This window comes from Halichoerus grypus, chromosome X (assembly GCF_964656455.1).
Source record: "Halichoerus grypus chromosome X, mHalGry1.hap1.1, whole genome shotgun sequence".
Lineage (NCBI taxonomy): Eukaryota > Metazoa > Chordata > Mammalia > Carnivora > Phocidae > Halichoerus > Halichoerus grypus.
Genome location: NC_135727.1, coordinates 125,474,682 through 125,494,516, shown reverse-complemented (window position 1 = coordinate 125,494,516; position 19,835 = coordinate 125,474,682). Strand labels below are relative to the sequence as shown.

The window sequence follows — 19,835 nt, the reverse complement described above, 5'->3', positions numbered from 1 at the left end:
CTAGGTGGCGCCAGAGCGCTCGGTCCCCAGTGAAACTGAGGGTGTTAAATCGGCTCCCGTGTCTGTTCCCTCTGGAGCCGGAGGGGCAGTGACGGTGTGCGCACACCAGGTGGCGCCAGAGCGCTCGGTCCCCAGTGAAACTGAGGGTGTTAAATCGGCTCCCGTGTCTGTTCCCTCGGAGCCGGAGGGGCAGTGACGGTGTGCGCACACTAGGTGGCGCCAGAGCGCTCGGTCCCCAGTGAAAATGAGGGTGTTAAATCGGCTCCAGTGTCTGTTCCCTCGGAGCCGGAGGGGCAGTGACGGTGTGCGCACACCAGGTGGCGCCAGAGCGCTCGGTCCCCAGTGAAACTGAGGGTGTTAAATCGGCTCCCGTGTCTGTTCCAGCTGGAGCCGGACGGGCAGTGACGGTGTGCGCACACTAGGTGGCGCCAGAGCGCTCGGTCCCCAGTGAAAATGAGAGTGTTAAATCGGCTCGTGTCTGTTCCAGCTGGAGCCGGAGGGGCAGTGACGGTGTGTGCACACGAGGTGGCGCCAGAGCGCTCGGTCCCCAGTGAAACTGAGGGTGTTAAATCGGCTCCCGTGTCTGTTCCAGCTGGAGCCGGACGGGCAGTGACGGTGTGTGCACACGAGGTGGCGCCAGAGCGCTCGGTCCCCATTGAAACTGAGGGTGTTAACTCGGCTCCCGTGTCTGTTCCCTCTGGAGCCGGAGGGGCAGTGACGGTGTGCGCACACTAGGTGGCGCCAGAGCGCTCGGTCCCCAGAGCCTTCCTGTCCAACACCCTCACGGGATTGGGATTGATGAGCATGCCTGTGCCCAGCGTCCTCCTCTCTCTTATCAACGCAAATCCAGCCGTTTTAGGCAATCAGAGAGGCTGACAAGCAGAAAGTAGCTGGAAACTTGCCAAATATGTTTGTGATGCACCAGGAAGTTCAGAGGACCTGGTGAAAGCTCATGTTTTAGGAAAACATCACTGTTCCCAGTAGCCATGAGATCCTCATTCATAGTTTACAGGTATAACCTTTTCACTGTGTTATCATTTGTTCTTTTAAAAAAATTTTGTTTTAAGTTTTTTTAAAGATTTTATTTATTTGACAAAGAGAGGCATAGCGAGAGAGGGAACACAAGCAGGGGGAGTGGGAGAGAGAGAAGCAGACTCCCGCTGAGCAGGGAGCCCGATGTAGGGCTCGACCCCAGGACCTGGGATCATGACCTGAGACCAAGGCAGATGCTTAACGACTGAGCCACCCAGGCGCCCCGTCCTTTTTTTTTTTTTTTTAAGCCCTTAATTCATACTGTAATTGTTGAGTATGTCCTTTTGAAATAGATGTGCATCAGTGTGTATTATCTTTTCAAAAAGAAGGAAACATGTTTACGCTTGCAGCACTGCTGTCCCAGTAAGCCAGCCCGTACCCCAGTCTTGCCAGTTGCAGGGTTGAAAGATGTTGCTGCAGAGGATGAGACATTTTCCTTTCCTAGCCTCCTTTTTTTGTTTGTTTCCCTTTGCCTCCGCCCTCCATCTAGTTTCTTTCCTTCATTAATTAACTATAAAGGAAGATGAAAGAAATTGTGGATATGATAGCACAGAAAAAGACATCTGAAAATGAAATCCACATGGCCAGAACCTTTCTTACGAGGATATTGAGAAACTCCATGAGGTACAGTTCAGTTTTCAGTCCCTTTACTTCTGTGGTGTGATGAATTTGTCTGTTTTATGCTTCTGTTCATGGGGAAACTCCTGAAGTCAACACATTCCACATTTTGCAACCCAGATATTTTTCTTCATTGATTATGAGTTGTCAGAAGGTTTATGTTATAAATGCTTTTCAGATTTTTCTTTTTTTTTAAGATTCTATTTATTAGAGAGAGACCGAGCATGAGCAGGGGTTAGGGGCAGAGGGAGAAGCAGACTCCCTGCAGTGAGTCCGACCTGGGGCTCCATCCCAGGACCCTGAAATCATGACCTGAGCCACAGGCAGATGCTTCACCGACTGAGCCACCCAGGCGCCTCTCAGATTTTTTAATATTCTTTATTATGTAATATCCTTGAATGTTTTTGCCTGCTTGAAAAATGTTTACTGTCTGTCAAGTACCTAATGAGGCTCCTTTTGAGTTCTTTCTGTGTTCTTGATGGGGCTGTAAGCTGTCCGGAGCGAGCAGGTTCTGTCCCGCACTGCAGAAGTGGAGAGTGGGAGAACCAGGTGTGGGTGGGTCTCCTCCTCACGCCGCAGCCTCCTCTTGGGGGCTCTGGAACATTTTCGTGGCAGCTCTGTGGATTTCCGACTAAAATTCCCCTCTCACACCCAAGCAGTGCAGCCAAAACACTAAGGCCCCGTGGGGTGGTGGGGACCGTGTGCACTAGGAGCCCAGGCCGAGGCTGCGGACGACGTTCAGGAGCCCTGGCAGGAGTGGGCTGCAGCCTGTTGGTCGAGGGCATCACGTTCCAGTAATGAGGACCCTTAGCTGACTTCGCAGACACTCTGAGAGGCTGGGAGGAATGAATACGCATCTAGTAGCCTTAGTTCATGTCCAGATGTCTGTGTTTACTTAGGTAAGTGAGTAAATAGAAGCGCTCTACACTGTGTGACCCCGCTGAGCTGGGCACTCACTGAGCTGCTCTCCAGTGCGTTCTCTTTTCCGCAAGGAGGCCAAGGGCTGTGTGCACAGCTGTGCTGAAACAAGAAACACAGAAGAGTCTGTCTGGGGTCCTGCTGGTGTCTGAGGGGACAACAAGATTCATTTACTATCGCGAATAAATTTTGAAGAATAAGGGTTAATTCACATTTTGAAGCCCGTGATTCTTGTTCTGCATTAGGGTGAGTTCTGCGTTAATAAAAATCTAAAAAACTATGTTCACATCCAGATACAGTGGGAAGCACCCTGGAAGCGATGCTCTAAATCATGCAGAAGTCGCCGTGACTTATTTCCACGTTGCACTCTTGTCTTGGCACGGAGTTGTCCTTTGTTTGAAGTCCCTGAGTCGTCTGCGTTCTTTTTCAGGAAGAATGAGGTGACCTGGAGGCCTCACTCCTGGCATGCCACCAAGTTCTCCGATAGCCACCCCGAGTCGTCAGCATCGCCGTTCCCCTCCACCAGCGCCTGCCCTTCTTGGCACAGCCGACACCATGCCAGGTAGGCCCTGGTTTCCCCCCGGGATGGACAGGGTTCAACGGTGTTCATGACTTCCCAGCCCTGCCATGATAGCACCTTTCTCCACTTCAGGATGATTTTGTTTTTCTGATGAGGAAGAGCCACTAACACCATTACTGGTAAAACTCTCTAAATTTTTCAGAGTAGGTAGGTGTCCAACCCTTGAAAACAAAAACTGAAATACCAAGAGCAAGGATGAGCAAGTGTGCTTTCTCATTATGTCACTTAATAAATCAGGAGCCTAGGGACTTTGCTTTTGGGGCTGAATCCCTTTGGGCCAGCTGAGTTGGTGTTTCTGACCTGAGTGGAACAGCTGCCATGCCACCCATGTGCCCACAGCCACCACCATTCTTTTGAGACTTTTATGCATAGATTGGAAGGCAGGAGCTACTTACGGGTTCGGCAAATACATTTCACAGAGGCTGCCAGACGGTTCTGCTAAGCATCAGCACCCTCTCCCCGACCCCCAGGGCTCTCCTGTGGCGGGGGGTATAGAGGAAACCAGGGCTTCCCAGCCCACATGCCAGGGTGGCATCCAGCCTTGAGGGCCCGGGGGTGACTTCCCACTGAGCGTGAGACCAAGGTGATGGGAGTTGTAGGTCAGTGGAAGAAGGGGGAGTTCTGGTCGACCTGACGGCCACATTTCAGAGTCAGAAGTGCTAATGTATCAGACAGGCGTGCGGCAGCCCCACGGCGGTGTTGGCTTGAGGAGGCTCCTGCTAGTCGTACATCACCTTGGGTCAGTGGCCAGTGTCCTCACAAGTCTCCCATTAAAAGGATGACGGTAGCAACAAGTAGTGTGGGTTTGGGTATGTGCGAGTGCGTGTGTGAGTGCATGCATGTATCTGTGCCCACTTACGATTTCTGCACGTGTGTGTGAATGTGTGTGCACATGCACTTGAATGTATGTGTGTTTCTGAGTGTGCACGTGTGTCCATTCTGTAAATGAATTTGTGCCAGTGTGTATGGAGTATGTAACCATCTCAAAATCAATTCTTTAAAAAAAGATTTATCTGTTTGAGAGAGAGAGAGTGAGCGCGAAAGCGTGCGCATGCACACAAGTCGGGGGCAGAAGGAGAGAGAGAATGTCAAGCAGGTTCTACGTTGAGCGCAGAGCCCGACATGGGGCCCGATCCCAGGACCCTGAGATCTTGAGCTGAAACCAAGAGTCGGACGCTTAACCAACTGAGACACCCAGGCGCCCCTCAAAATCTATTTTGATTGTTAGTAAATACTGGTCTGCTGTAAAATTATGAAGTACTTTTATGAAGGAAATACATCTCAAATACATCACCTACTTAAAGTGACAAGACATGGTGGTATTTGGAGTCCAGAGTATTTTTGAGAAACCACAGATTCTCAGCTGAGTACTAAAACTTAAGTGAAAAGTGAGCCTTTTGGGGCTCCAGAGTGGCTCAGTCGGTTGGGCGGCTGCCTTCGGCTCAGGTCGTGATCCCAGGGTCCTGGGATCGATCTCCGCGTCGGGCTTCCTGCTCAGCGGGAGCCTGCTTCTCGCTCTCCTCCCTGCTTGTGCTCTCTCTCGCTATCACTGTCTCTGTCTCTCTCTCTCTCAAATAAATAAATAAAATCTTAAAAAAAAAAGCCTTTTATTTCATTATTGAAATGACTTAATGTAATAGGATTTCCATTAAGCCCATTTGATGCTTTCTTGATTAAAGAAGCACATATGCTGCCCAAATCTGTGTGGAAACAGTGCTTAGCATGATTCATATCTGCTTGGACTTAAGATCTCATGGATAAATCACCTCCAGAGCACTGGTGGGAGGATGGAGCGGAACATGCTCCACTTTTGAGAAGGGCACCTGCTGTGACCTTCTGGGGAAGGGTATGAAACCCAAGCAGTCCCCTCCTTTCAGGAAAATTTCACTGTCCCCAGTAGCCATGAGATCATCAGAGCATAGAGGTATAACCCTTTTCCCTGTGTTTTCATTTGTCCTTTTTTTTTTTTAAGCGTGATTTAGCCAGTTCAGTCTCCTTGCTCTGCTGACATGGTTTTCTTTCTCATCCTGGTTCTCCCCGAACCTAAAGTAGCAACAGTTGTGGGTAGTAGTTTTGTTTTTTGTTTTTTACCTTGAAGCACGAAGGTTCCAGCTTCGTTGAACTTTAATGAAAGCATTTTCAACGTGTCTGGATAAAGAGCTTAGCCACTGAAAGCCATTAACCTCCTATATACACTATTACTACCCCGTAGAATACTGGATTCCTTAATGAACGTATCATCCAGCTTGTAACAATAAACCTGATTCTGTATTTCCTCCTCTTAGGCCCCGTCCTACTTGTGAACCTGTATTTTTGGCATTCGGGTATAGCTCCGATGAACTCTGTCAGGCATAATTAGTCCCCTGCGCCCAGCAGTGTTTGGTTTTGCTGAGAAAGCCTGTCGCTGGAGTTCTCTATCACATAATGCATCGACTGAGGGGTGGAAGGAGCTGTTGGTACTTTATTATTTAGGTGTGGAAAAGTCACATTATGCCTGGACTTCCATTTTTATTTGTTTATTTTTTATTGTTAAGATTTTATTTATTTATCAGAGTGAGAGAGCACAAGCAGGGGGAGCAGCAGAGGGAGAGAGAGAAGCAGGCTCCCCGCTGAGCAGGGAGCCCGATGCAGGACTCGATCCCAAGGTCCTGGGATCGTGACGTGAGCCAAAGGCAGCTGCTAAACCGACTGAGCCACCCAGGCGCCCCTGGACTTCCCTTTTAATGTGAAAGTTGTTGTCATTTGGTTGGTTCTTCTTTGTTAGTCATCCAGACAAGAACCCTTTCATACGCTCAACCTTGGGGTCCACAAACCTGCTCTGTAAAGGGCCACGTAGGAAATATTTTAGGCTCCGTGGGCCCGCGTCTGTTGCAGGTCCCCAGCTCAGAAGCAGTCACAAACTGTGTACACGAATGACCACGACTGGGTCCCGGTCACACTTTACCTGTGAGCAGTGAGATTTGAATTTCTTGTCATTTTCATGGGTCACAGAATGGTCTTTTGATCCATGTCCCCCCAACCATTTAAGTGTCTAACACCTGTTGTCACGGGCTGTGGTCTGCCAGCCACCATACTTAGTGACAGAGGAGGAAAGCGTTCACATAGGCATTTCCTGCTGGTGACCGCTGTGGCCTTCGGCACCCCGAGGGCAGGACTCTATGGCTAGTGTGTGAAGGCATCTGTCTGGGGAAAGAGCATCAAGCGAGTCAGGCTGGGTCTCTTCAGCCTCTTGTCAGAGTTGCCCTTTAAAGTGCTATGCAGGGGCCCCTGGGTGGCTCAGTCGTTAAGCGTCTGCCTTCGGCTCAGGTCAGGATCCCGGGGTCCTGGGATCGAGCCCCGCGTCAGGGTCTCTGCTCACCGGAGAACCTGCTTCTCCCTCTGCCTGCCTCTCCCCCTGCTTGTGCACTGTCTTTCTCTCTCTCTGTCTTTCCCTGTCAAATAAATAAAATCTTTAAAAAATAAAAATTAAAAAATAATAAAATGCTGGGCAAAGGTCACACGTCAGGTCCTGTGACCCTGTCCTGGGAAGAGTTCTGGGCGTCTGGATGTTTCTGTGCAGGGCCAGCACTGCTGTCCTCATTTTCCCCTTCGCTGTTCCTCGATTCTAAAGCAGACTCTTCCCTGTGGTCCTTCCTCCCTAGCTCTTCATCTCATGACCTGTCGGGCACGTGGGAGCACTCGAATCTGCAGCGTACCTCTGACCATTTTAGCTCGCTCGGGAGCGTCGACAGCCTGGACCAGCCTTCCCAGCCCTGCCCCTCCGGACGCCTGTCCGCCGCCAAGTCCAACAGCAGCATCGACCACCTGGGCGGCCAGAGCAAGCGGGACTCGGCTTACGGCTCATTCTCCACCGGCTGCAGCACGCCTGACCACATGTTGCCCAAGGCTGATGCCTCCTCTGCAGAGAACATCCTCTACAAAGTGGGCCTGTGGGAGGCCTCCAAGCCGGACAGCAGCCGGCAGGGCCAGGCTGCCAGCGATCCTCAGGGCCTGGAGGAGAGGCTCGGGTCTTTCCCGGCCCGGGTCCCCCGTGACAGCAGCAGAAGCCCCAGGCCAGAGGACAGTGCGGAGGCCAAGCTGGCCACCTCCGGGAGGTCAAATTTTGGGCCCGTCTGGTATGTTCCTGATAAGAAAAAAGCACCTTCGTCCCCTCCTCCGCCCCCTCCCCCGCTCCGCAGTGACAGCTTCGCGGCCACCAAGAGCCACGAGAAGGCCCAGGGCCCTCCATCCTCAGAGGCGGCCAGCGTGCAGCACTTTCTGGGCCTGAGCCGCGCCCAGCCTCGCAGTGACTGGAGAGCAGAAGCCGCCGACCAGCCGTGGAGGCTGGCGCGTCCCAGCAGCGGGAGAAGAGCCGGGAGCTCAGGCTGCGCACCGGACGTCCCCCTGGACGGCGGGGTGCTGCCCTCTGAGCACAGGGCGGGCGGCCCCCCAGGGGCCCCCGGCCGGCTGCAGGCCTCTCTGTCCAGCACGGATGTGCGTTTCCCGCAGCCCCCCTACGGCTGCCAGCACCCCCACCACGACCGTGCCGAGAGCCCCTTCTGTCACGGGGGCCCCACGGCCGCCACGTCGCTGAGGGAGCAGCCCCGCGTGGCCATCCCCGTGGGCCGCCAGGAGCCGTCTGCTGACCGTCTCCAGGACGACAGCCCCGCTCAGGTCAGGTGGCCCGGTGCCACCAACCAGAAGGGGGACAGCGGTGGGCAGGGCCGCTACTACTGTGTGGCGAGCAGACAGTGCCCTCAGGAGAGCACACCGGCGGCGCCACTCCACGAGCGGTCCTGGCGTCCTGACGTGGCTCCAGGCGCCCACGAGTCCCCCACCCCACAGCCGCCGGGCCAGGAACCCCGCTGTTCCCTGCCGCAGCACGAGCAGGCCCTGGGCCCCCACGAGAGAGCCCGGGCGGACCCGCTGGACCGAGGAGCAGAGGGCCGCCCCGCGGGAAGCGAGGACCCACCACGAGCCAGCCACGTGGAGAAAAGCGGCCTGAAGAAGACGGCAGATGGCTTCACGTGGGCCGACGGAGAGAGCGGCAAGATCTCTCGTCACAAGACGCCCATGTTGCACTCACTGACCCAGGAGGGGACGCGCCGGCCCGAGAATGGCCCAGATGCGGGTACGGAGAGGCCGCCACCGTTTGACGCCCAGGTGGGCAAAGCGACACGGAGGAGCGACCGGTTTGCCACCACCCTGAGGAACGAGATCCAGATGCGACGAGCCAAGCTGCAGAAAAGCAAAAGCACGGTGACGCTGACTAGGGCGGGGGAAGCCGAGGAAGAGGCCGTCGGCTGGAGGGCGGAGCACGGAGGTGCCACCAGCCCCACCCCAGAAGGGTCCTTCACGGGCACCTACAGAGACCACGTGAAGGAGGCCCAGGCCCGGGTCCTGCGGGCCACGTCGTTTAAGCGCCGTGATTTAGACCCCAGCCCAGCTGATCATTATGCAGGGCCAGAGCAGCGGGCTGAGGACCACAGCACAGATCTGGACCCCGTCCCCCGTGTCTGGGAGGGGGGCCTGGCCAAGCCGCCCCCGTCTGGAGCGGCCGTGCCGCACGTTCCCCGCATTGGAGGCCGGAAACGGTTCACGCTGGAGCAGAAACTGAAATCCTACTCTGAACCGGAGAAAATGAACGAGGTGGGGCTCTCAGGGGATGATCGCCCTCACCAGCGCCCTGGGACGTCCGAGGAGACCGTGGGCACGTTCGCCGACAGGTGGAAGTTCTTTGAGGAAACGAGCAAACCCGTTCACCAGAGACCTGGCCAGAGGCCAGCACTCTGTGCATTCCCTAAGGAGAAGCTGGAGAGGCTGCCGGCAGCGGGCCATGGGTACGAGAGCGCACAGCCTTGGTTCCAGAAGAGGGCCCGCACTACCTCCTTTGGAGAAAACCCCAGTGGGCGCAGAAAAGCGGGGAAGGTAGGAAAGCTGGAACCGCCTGAGAGGCTTGGGACCTTTGCGGAGTATCAAGCCTCTTGGCGGGAACAGAGGACCGCTCTTGAAGCCAGGAGTTCCGGGAGGTATCACTCAGCCGACGACATCTTGGACGCGGGTCTGGAGCAGCACGAGAGGCCGCAGTACATTCATGGAAGGTCCCGGTCGTCGCCGTCCACAGACCTGTACACACAGGTAAGCCTGGTGCCGCAAGCAAGGACAAAGCTGCCCCCCAAAGGAGAATGGCCCGACGTCAGTGCGACTTGTGTCCAGCTGTTTGAGCACCTACGTGCTCCAGCTCTTGCAGCGTGTGAAAGGTCCCTGGGGACAGACCGGTACATGCGTGGCCGCTGAAGTGCTGTCCCTGCTTGCATATCTCGAGTCCCCAGCCGCCGCCTCATCTCTTGCTTCAGCTGACTTTCCCTGTGATTAGCGTGCCCAAGCCTTAACACCAAGCCAAGAATTTGGGGGGAGCTCTAGAAAATGGCAGGTTCTCCTCTGAAAGGGAAGGCGGTACTTTCTGTAAAGGGGTAAGACAGCGTATGATAGCCAGTCTTCAAACCTTGAGGCCATTTACAGTTTTTAGTATTTGGTCTTTAAGGTCTTGGGTTTTGTTTTTTTCAAATATTCTTAGACATTGCTCCAGGGCAAACGTAATCTAACGTGCAGTGCATTAAACCGTTGCATTTTTTATAAGGTACTGATGGTAAAAGTTGGCTTTAAGCTTTCTTCTAGAAAAGCAGACTATTCGTGGCGATACTCAAAGTCGACTGCCACGAGTCAGGCCCCCTCTCTCTGCCTCTTAAACCCGCTTTTATATGTTTCAAAGAAAATGCTTAACAGCGAGAGATGCGGTTTCTTTTCAAAAGAACCAGTAGCGGGTTCAGGACACCAGTCACTACACTTGTGTACGGAGAGCTGCCTGTTTGTTCGTGGCGTCCTGCTGCCAACAGGCCTGCACGTGCCGCACATGCGGCTGTGTGTCGTGGCCGTGGCCCAGCCCGTGGCCCGCGCAGCATGACAGAACTCCACGCTTGCTCGGTCAGGAGAGAAGAATCCCAGACCCTGACCAGTCCTCGGGCTTGAGGCTTCGCCATAGTGAGTTACCACCAGCCGGTGGTATGTGGGTTGGTTTTTGTTTTGCTTTGGCTTTGGCCGGCTGTGTCCCATGGCCCTGCAGGCCTCACTGGCCATCTGCTAAGCTGCCCGGAACAGAAGCAGACCTACGGTCTAGTTCATTTGTTTGGTAGGCCGGTTTGGAGAGCTGAGCTCGCCAGGCCCGTGGCCGAGCGTCAGGACGAGACAGCAGGCTGCATCATTGCCTCCGTGGTCCGGGCCGCAGGGCAAACCCACAATGAGGGGGTTCGTAATAATAGATGTCTCAGACAAGGCGGCTTGATGACTTGGTGTCTCACTGTGTCGCTCTTGGCAGGAAGCTGCCATCGAACCCCAGCGGCAAGTGGGGGACCCTGGCGAGCACAGAGAACTTTCCTGCGCAGTCTGGGCCGAGGAGGGACATCCCCGCCCGAGGTAGGTGAATTTTGGATTGGGGGTTGCTAAGAAGACATCTCGGGGGTGGCCTTCTTGATGGAGGGTGAATGCTCGGTGAACGTGATGGGGCGTCTGTTTTTTGCCAAACCCAGAGTGGCTGTTAGTGGACGCAGCGAGCCGCGTGGCCCGGTGCAGACGGCGCCGTGCGCGTTGAGCTGAGCCCGCGGGCCTGCAGCACGGGCAGGAGCACCCTCTCCAGGGCGGCGACGCCTCCGAATGCCATCGTGGCATGTTTCCGTGCTTCCGGCTGCTGTGTTTTCTGCACAGTAGGTTCTTTCTGTTGAGAAAATGGGAAGTCCAGTGTCGTGTGCTTGAATGAAGTGCTTTATCCAGAATGCTCGAATGAAGGGACCGAGTACACAGCTGGGCTGCTGGGGCATGGTCTCCGCGTCGGACTTGCCTGGAAGGATTGTCAGTCAGGAAGGAATGCAGCCAGCCTTTCTAAATTGGGCTTATTTTGAGCATGAAAATAGAAATCAGTTGTGTGGGCTCCTCAAGAGGATCGGAGCGTGTGAGAGAATCGTGGATGGCAGCAGCATATTACCGTGCTATATGCCGTCGTTCTAGAATGGGGCCAGTGTAGCTGTTTAGCTGTAGTGCGGATGGAATTTAGATTAAGTACGTAGGTAGGTAGACAGATAGACAGTGTCATCTCGCCCTTGATATGCATGAGGAGGGAGGGAGAGAAAAGCATAGACTATTGTAGGACCTGTGGTATCACCTTATTTTAAAAGGGCTGATAGAAGCGTGGAAATAAATGTACACGGTTGGGTAAGTGAATGCAGATTTTTCTGTCGCTTTGAGAATCTCTGGTGATCGGTGTGATATTTAGATTTAAACACTTAACCTCATAAGGTTCTGTTTCAGAAATAACCAATTTAAATGTTTGCTTCTAAGGGCCTTCTGTAATGGGGTCTTATTTCATTGGGCTAAAAACTTGAGGGCTGTTAGCCTTATGCAACAGAATCCAATCTTTACGTGGCTCTGAGGGGACGAGAGTGGCATTTTGTGTAGGAGGTCCCTGCCATGCACGGTTTGCATGGCTGAAACCAAGAATCCCTGGCTAAGAAGGAACGGCCGATGAATAATACACCTACAAGAATGCAGCCGTTTCTGAGAAACACAATTAGAGCTTTTACTCCGAGAGACTCTGGGTGAGTCCCGGCCTGGCACCAGCTGAAATCTTCTCTCGCAGCCCACTCCCGGGCTCTGCTGCGTCATGGGGGTGCTCAGAGCTCGCTGCGCTCCTGCCCTAGGCACGGCACTTCCACTGCAGGGGACTTAGCCCGTCTGCTGTGAGCGGAGTCCTAATAAATAGTTATAATGTACGCTGTGTGGGGGGGGGGGAGGGGGCGTAAATGGCACTGTCAATAGTGAGAGGGTCAAGAAGAACAGCAGGAGGGACCACAGGCTTCCTTTATCATAGCACACTGCACCACCACTCCGAAGAAATTAGTTCCAGAGCCTTCTGCTTTTGAGCTGCAGAGCTGGCGATTTTCAGAACTGTGTGAGCATTCAGAGAGTGGCAAGACTCCACGAAATGCCAGAACAGGAACATGGAAAAGCCATTTTCAGCTTTTTTCAGAGAATGTTTATTTTCTGAAGTATCAGTAAGAAATAGTGTACTTAAAACATTAAATCTGGGAATAAAAGAAATGAAAATTCAGGTCAAGTACTGTCTTTTTGCTCACCAAAACCAAAATCCTGAAATGCAAAGATTTAAAGACGCCTAATGTTTTGCATAAATTTAAAACAATATAAACATGTGTATAAAAAATATGAGGGGCGCCTGGATGGCTCGGTCGTTAAGCATCTGCCTTCGGCTCAGGTCATGATCCCAGGGTCCTGGGATCGAGCCCCGCATCGGGCTCCCTGCTCAGCAGGAAGCCTGCTTCTCCCTCTCCCATTCCCCTGCTTGTGTTCCCTCTCTCGTTGTCTCTCTCTCTGTCAAACAAATAAATAAAATTAAAAAAATTAATAAAAATTAATAAAATTAATAAAAATTAAAAAAAATTTAAAAAATATATGAATTACTGGGGCACCTAGTCAGCTCAGTCAGTAGAGCGTGTGACTCTTGATCTTGGGGTTGTGAGTTCAAGCCCCACGTTAGACATAGAGATTACTTAAAAATAAAATCTTAAAAAAAAAAAAGGAATTACGGATCTGATAACTGGTGTGGGGTAGTGAATGTTTTCCATTGTATTCTGTTGAGACAACATAATAGCAACAAGATAAGAGTTACTTGTTCATTCAAATCACATTGAGAACATTTTTGTGAGGTTCAAGATTCTATCCTATAGAAAGATATATAGGACAAAGGTTCTGCTCCCAAAGGACCTGACAGTATAGGTGGGAAGGAGAGACACCAGTACTTACCATAGAAGTGATGACACATAATTAGAATTTTTGTAAGAAATAATGTGGTGCTTCAGAATCTTGGAGGAAAGAGGATGAGGAGACTTCTGGCTGAGTCATAGGGGAGACAGGTGGTGTTTGAGCTGAAAGAAACCCAAAGCCAGGAGAGCAGATTTCATTGCACTTGCTTACGTCTAGCTTTTCCTGTGGCGAGCAGCCCCCTTTACCCACCCCGACTGGCTTCACCCCCTAGTTTCTCCTGTTCTCAGAGGTTTTGCACCAGCTCTCCGAGCTCAGTCATTGTGACCGACAGGAGTCTGCTTCCTGCAAATGCTCTCCCCCACTCACTGGGGTACCTCATAAGCTGGATGTAGCAGCTTGCTCGGGCTGTCCTAACCAAATACCACAGACTGGGTGACATCGACAATAGAAATTTATTTTCCCAGTCTTGAAGCCCAAGCCCAAGATCAAGGGGTCAGCGGGTTTGGTTTCTCCCAGGCCTTCTCTTCACGTCTTGCACATTAGCCACCTCCTCCCCGTGTCCCCACGTGGTCTTCCCTTTGTGTGTCTCTGCCCAGTCTCTTGTAAGAACACCACTGAGACTGGATTAGGATTCACCCTGATGACTTCATTTCACCTTACTTACCTCTTTAAAAACCCTATCTCCAAATAGTCACATTCTGAGGTCCTGGGGGTTCAGACTTCAACTTACAAGTTTTGGGGTATACAATGACTCCATAACCCTGGGAGAAATGTCCTTTCTGCCTTATACCTTGTAGCCAAGGCTGTCAGCTGCCTCAGTGCTCTCAGGAAGTATATCCCGTCATCGAGCTGATGGAGCCACAGCTGATGTGGGAGCATTTAAAATAAAAGGGAGAGGGAGGCTGCCATCCTTGAGTGTGGCTGGTGAAGAGAGGAATTCGGCAAAACCTCTCCGAAGGGTGTCTTGGAGTTCAGTTACATGAAGCCTTGCTGTTGCAGGCACCTTGTGATTCAGTGATGCCACTTTTAAGAGTTGACCTTCCGAGTGTATGCCCGTGTGGAGGCATTCTCCCCAGAGGAGGTGGGTGACTCTGACGCTCACCTGGGAGATGTGTCTAGGGCCCTTCCCTGCTTCTCACGCACCCACGCCCATGCTGCCTGCTGGTCTCCCTGCCTGGATGGCTGCTAGTGCCTCTGAACAGAATGGAGATGGAAATCCTGTCTTTGCCGCTCCAGCACCCCCCTTGCAGGGGCTCTGATCTGAGTCAGTTCCCCTGGTCACCTTGCTGCACAAGCCAAAGCCCACCTCCCCAGTGCAGCACATTGCTCTCTGAGGGGCTCTGCTTTGACTCTCTGGGATCAAGTTCTCGCCGCCTTTGTCCAAGCTTTCATCATCTCCAGCCTGGGCCATGGCTGCTACCTCCTTGCTGGTCTCGGAGTATAAACTAAATAATAACTGGCCCCATTCCCAAACCATGCAATGGCTTCTGGTTGCACTTGGAATAAAGTGCAAGCTCCTGACCATGACCTGCAAGGCCCTGTGTGGCCGCCTTTTTTGTGGAGCATCCTTTGTCACTCTCTTTTCCCATCCAGGCTCGGGACTTATTGCTACCTTTCTATCCCTTGAACAAGCCAAGTTCGTCTCTCCCTCAGGGCCTTGATGCTTATTACAAGGCTGTTCTTGGAACACCACAAGCCTACCTCAGGACATCTACCTAGCAAATGGCAATTGGGCGTTCATGCTCAGCTTGGGGAAGGCACCCTGTGTAAGCACAGTGACTGAAAGATGGATGGACCAGTTGTCGGGTGGATGAATGGATAGAGGAGTGGGTGGTGGGTAGATAAATAGATGGGTAGGTAGATGGATAAACAGGGTGGACTGGTAGATGAATGGATGGGTACCTGCCAACAGCCCTTGCTTCAGTCCTTGGTTATGATGAATAATGATCCAGTGGTACTTTCAGTGTGCTGAAATTTTATTTAAGATTTTAGTTTACATGGGGCGCCTGGGTGGCTCAGTTGGTTAAGCAACTGCCTTCGGCTCAGGTCGTGATCCCGGAGTCCTGGGATCGAGTCCCACATCGGGCTCCCGGCTCAGCGGGGAGCCTGCTTCTCCCTCGGACCCTCTCCCCTCTCATGCTGTTTCTCTGTCTCTCTCTCTTTCTCTCAAATAAATAAATAAATAAAATCTTAAAAAAAAAAAAATTTTAGTTTACACAATAGCAATTGAAATGGGCTTATCTTTCTATCCTGGCATAATTTTGAGAATCAAGACATAAACATCTCAAAACAGATTTGGTAGTGGACTTGTTTTCCAGTATCATGTTTTAAAGCTTGCGAGAAAGCTAAGTTGTGCTGTGGCCAATTATTGCTCTCAAATTTGAGAGTTCAATGAGTACTGTGTTCGGGGAGGCTCTGGAGACCAAGGGAGAGACGAGATCTGGGAGTGGAGCACGGTGGCTGTGGGCGCTGGCAGGTTCCATCCTCCTAGCTGCCTTGCAGCCATTTCCGCCCGCGCCTTTAGGAGCTGCTGCCAATGGGCTGGCGCTGACCTGCAGGCTTGTATCTTGTTGGGACAGATGAGTGAGGAGGACGAGAGTGAGAATATACTCTGAATCCCAACAACAGCTGTAGAATTGAATCCGTATGAAATCGAGCTCGTTAGGGAAAATGTGCTTCAATATAAAATTCATAAACAAGCCAAACCCACCTGGGGGTCACCTTCCTGTACGTTCTCCCTGAGAGGTGGCTTGGCGTACAGAGGTTAATACAGAGACTGACTTCTCGGTTCCTAGACAAGCTTCTTACAATAGATTTCAAAGTGAGAGAGATTACCCAGCCAAACTCTACTGCTCATTTGTGGCTTTCGGGAAGACATTTGCTTTTCCTGGCCCTCAATTAGCTAAGGGGCAATTGAAGCTTTCCATTCTGAACTGCTCCGCTGGGAAATTACGAAGCCCATGCTGGGATAACGAGGCTACACCCCAGCTTGGCCGTTTTCCAGGGCGGAGCCAGCATCGGGCAGAGCCAGCAAGGGGCGTAGCTTCCTCTCTGGGCGGTGGTCTTTGTGCTGGCGGACTTGCCTCGGTCCTCCCTCCTGGAAAGGAGAGAGGGCGCCGCAGGAAAATTGCTGCCGGGGCTGGGGGCTGGGGGGGTGTAACTCCAGTTCCTCCCCGCACGTGGCTTTGGGAGCCGCGGAGTCGGGACTGGAGCGCGACCACACATTTGCTTCCTTGCTGGTCTGGCCTGGGGACTTCACGTTATTTGGAAGGAAGCGTGGCGAGGCCAGCGTGTGTGGGTTACAGGGTTTGGGGCTGGGGGGGGAAGAGAGGGAGAGCCGGAGCCAGGACTGGGGGAAGAGGCGTGCCGAAGGAGGGCAGGCGGCACTCCCTGCGCCCAGTGCTGAGCGGAGGCCCGCGGGGACGGAAGGAGACGCAGACGGACCCGCAGACCCGAGTTCCGGGTTCCGGGTCCCGGGTCCCGGGTTCCGGGTTCCGGCTCCCGGCTCCCGGGTTCCGGGTTCCGGGCGGGGGAGCGAAGCTTTCCGCGAGCTGCGGGCGGAAGGCACCCTGCGCCTTCCAGCGGCCGGAACTGCGGGGCTCACGTCACTTCCGGTGCGCCCCCGGGGCGACCGTGCAGCTCCGTCGGGAGCTGCGCCTGCGCCCTTGCTGGCCAGGGAGCCGGCCGGCCACGGCCTCCGCTTCCCAGAGGGAGAGTCCTGTGCGGCTGTCCTGATGCAGTAACCATCTGCTCTTTTACCCTTTTGTCTCTCCTGTCCACTTGACAGCTCTCTTCAGAGCTCAGGCCCTTGTCGGCTGGCCTTGGTTGAATTTGCACAAAGGTGCTCATCAGCGTTTTTGCCTTTCTCCAGAAATCCATTTAAACACACCGAGTCTCATCTCCTCTCAGTCTTTCCAGCCGTGCTTCTCCCTCCTAGGCTGTGTTGGAGGGCTGAGATGGCCTGGGAAGCACCCATTCAGACGGCCATACAGATTTAAATGCTCCTTACGTTAACGCTGTTCATACTGTCAAAGGCATTGGCGAAGTCCGCTCTGCCTGCTTTGGAGATAATCTCTGTTGCCTTTTAACTTCTGTAGGCTCTTCTGGTTGATTGTCTAGTTAAGGTGCTTCGCCTCTTGACTCCAGAACCAAGCTGTGAAGTGTCAGGTCTCCAGTTCCTGGTTCTACTGCGGCCGAATGTGGCCCTCGACTGAGTCTGTATTAAGTTGGCTTTCCTGACATTAGTGGATGAAGCCAAATGTCTTAATCAGACCTGAGTGATTAACCCATGTTAGAAATATACGCACATCTCGGGGTCCCTGAGTGGAAGGGTCGGTTAAGCTTCCGACTCTGGATTTCAGCTCAGGGCGTGATTTCAGGGTGGTGAGAGCCAGCTCCCCCTGGGCTCACGCTCAGTGTGGAGTCCGCTTGAGATTCTCTCTCCCTCTGCCCCTCCTGCTTATGCTCTTTCTCTCTCTCTTTCAAATAAATAAATAAATCTCGGAAAGAATAGAAAAGAAATATATGTACATCTCATCCGTGAACTGTGAACATTGGCTTTTAGTTCCCTCCCTTGCAGAAGGTGCAGCTTGTGAGAGGGCATGATAGTGTTCTTGTAGGATGGTAACATCACTAAGCATCGTGCAGGAGTGGGCATTCTAGAATACTGGTAGACTGAAAACTTGCTTCACAGAGAAGAACAAGGTTTGGGCAAGCAAGGTCATCAGGGAACAGGCAGTAGGTGGCTGAGTCCATGCATTCCTTCTACAGCTGCCTACCCCCAAGGCCACCTTCAGTAGCACTCGTTTTTAGGAACTTTGGAAAGGAGGCACCTTTGTTTGGGGCCGGGGAAGGCAGCTTAATTGCAGCAAGTTTTTCCTTCGCTCTTTTTCCTTTGTTGGCCTTTTATTTTTCTATTGGAACTCTGAAATTATTGTGTGTGCCGAAGACCACCCGGGAATGTCAGGCCCACCGATGCTGAGCTCCCTCACAAGATGACTGTGAGGACTGGACAGCCATCTGGTTCTCTGTTCCACCTCCTTCCCCTTCAGACCCACAGGCTTGTAGATATCTCCACATAGGGCCACAGTGGCTGGTCTTTGTCTCTGAGGTCACTCTAAATTACTTGCCTTTTTTTTTACATGTAAGATTCCCATAACCTAAAATTTACTATTTGAATGTGTATCATTTAGTGACATTTAGTACATTCATGTTATGCAGCCATCACCACTGTCTAGTTCCAGAATATTTTGTCACCCCAAAAGAAAACCACCTACCCACTGAGCAGTCACTCTTGAACTGGGTTTACTTTCTTTACCTTGAAAGATAACTTGAAGTGATCCACTTTCTGCAAGAAGAGTATGTCTTATTCAAATATAATTGCCATCAGTTGGATGTGAGATGGATACTTGGATATCAGAATTCATTTCCTACAGACTCAGTATGTTAAGTGGTTGTCAGATTCTTGCAGCTAGTCTCAAATCAGTTTAACTCATAAATTTGCTGACGGTCCACACATCTGAATTAAAAAAAAGAAAATCGGGGGCACCTGGGTGGCTCAGTCGTTAAGCGTCTGCCTTTGGCTCAGGTCATGGTCCCAGGGTCCTGGGATTGAGTCCCGCATCGGGCTCCCTGCTCAGCAGGAAGCCTGCTTCTCCCTCTCCCACTCCCGCTGCTTGTGTTCCCTCTCTCGCTGTGTCTCTCTCTGTCAAATAAATAAATTAAAAAAAAAAAAAAAGAAAACCGGTCTGCAAGCCACCTGTTTCTCTTAAGCAATCTAAAGTGCATCCAAATATTTCTAAGTATGTGTTAAACCTGCACATCCTCCAAGAATTCGTAGAAGACAACACAGAGCCAGGAGCATGCTTTTATGTCTGTGCCCCCACCCCCATCCCTAGCAGCCCTCTTTCCTCCCACTCCCAATACAGAAATCATCACCACCTCCACCAGAATTCGGAGGAAAGAAAGGCGAAGGAGGAAGACAAGCATGGATAGTGACAGTGTGGTAGCCTGAAAAGTATATCTAGTTCAAGTTTTCTCAAACAGCGTTTGGAGCATATCCTTGGGAATATGCATGTTCTCCTTGTGAGTGTAATTTTCTTTGTTTCCATATTAACCCTTAAGTTCATAACAGGATATTCTGCATGGTGTGCACAACCACACCTGGTATGTGTGGAAGTGTCTCATTGCCAGTGCTAATAAAATAACTGTCCCTGGCTGGGAGGAAAGAGTCTGTCCACATTCTCATGCAAACCAAGCTCTGTCTCTAGACGAGGGAAAAGACAGCCAGGTGCCAGGCCCTCAGAGCTCTGTGTTCTGTCTGTCAAAAGTGATGGGTCAAGTGAGTCCTTCTGTGACATCTGGGAAACCGTAGTAGCTGAGATCTGGGACCACAGGAGAAACAGCTCATTCCCAGCAAAGTCCCGTCATTTGTCTCATTAAACATTTGCTTTATGGTTTTGTTCTCATATAATTGTAAATTTGTTTTGTATTTCCTAGCCTAAGAGCTATGAAAATAAAGAAAATAAAATGTTTTATATTTAGACGTATTTCACAATTCAGTAAAAAAGCCATACACTGCGTGTTTCCATATGTAGGCAGAATCTATAGAGACAGAAAGTAGATTCATTTGCCAGGAATTAAGGGTTGGGGGGAATGGGAATGACTTGCTAGAGTAGGTATGGAGTTTCTTTTGGGGGTGATGAAAATATTCTGGAATTAGATAGTACTGATGGTTGCATAACTCTGTGAATATACCAAAAACTACTGAATTGTATACTTTCATAGAGTAAATTTTATGGCATGTAGACCTTACCAATTTTTAAAAATCTGTCAACACTGGAATGCCACAAGAAAAAAAGTCAATTTAAGATGAGTC

General features: G+C 51.7%; 1 protein-coding gene across 4 annotated transcripts in view; it reads left to right on the top strand.

Annotated features, from left to right (window-relative positions):
• SHROOM2 (shroom family member 2) overlaps positions 1 to 19,835 on the top strand; it is a 134,974-nt gene that overhangs the window by 76,239 nt on the left and 38,900 nt on the right. For 3 of the 4 annotated variants that reach the window (XM_036092676.2, XM_036092678.2, XM_036092677.2), the window contains exons 3-5: positions 2,999 to 3,130; positions 6,790 to 9,265; positions 10,503 to 10,600. In XM_036092676.2, the coding sequence (XP_035948569.2) occupies positions 2,999 to 3,130; positions 6,790 to 9,265; positions 10,503 to 10,600 (2,706 nt within the window). Of the gene's footprint in view, positions 1 to 2,998; positions 3,131 to 6,789; positions 9,266 to 10,502; positions 10,601 to 11,264; positions 11,393 to 19,835 lie in introns of those variants that run through there. The other variant, XM_036092682.2, reaches the window with a different exon arrangement.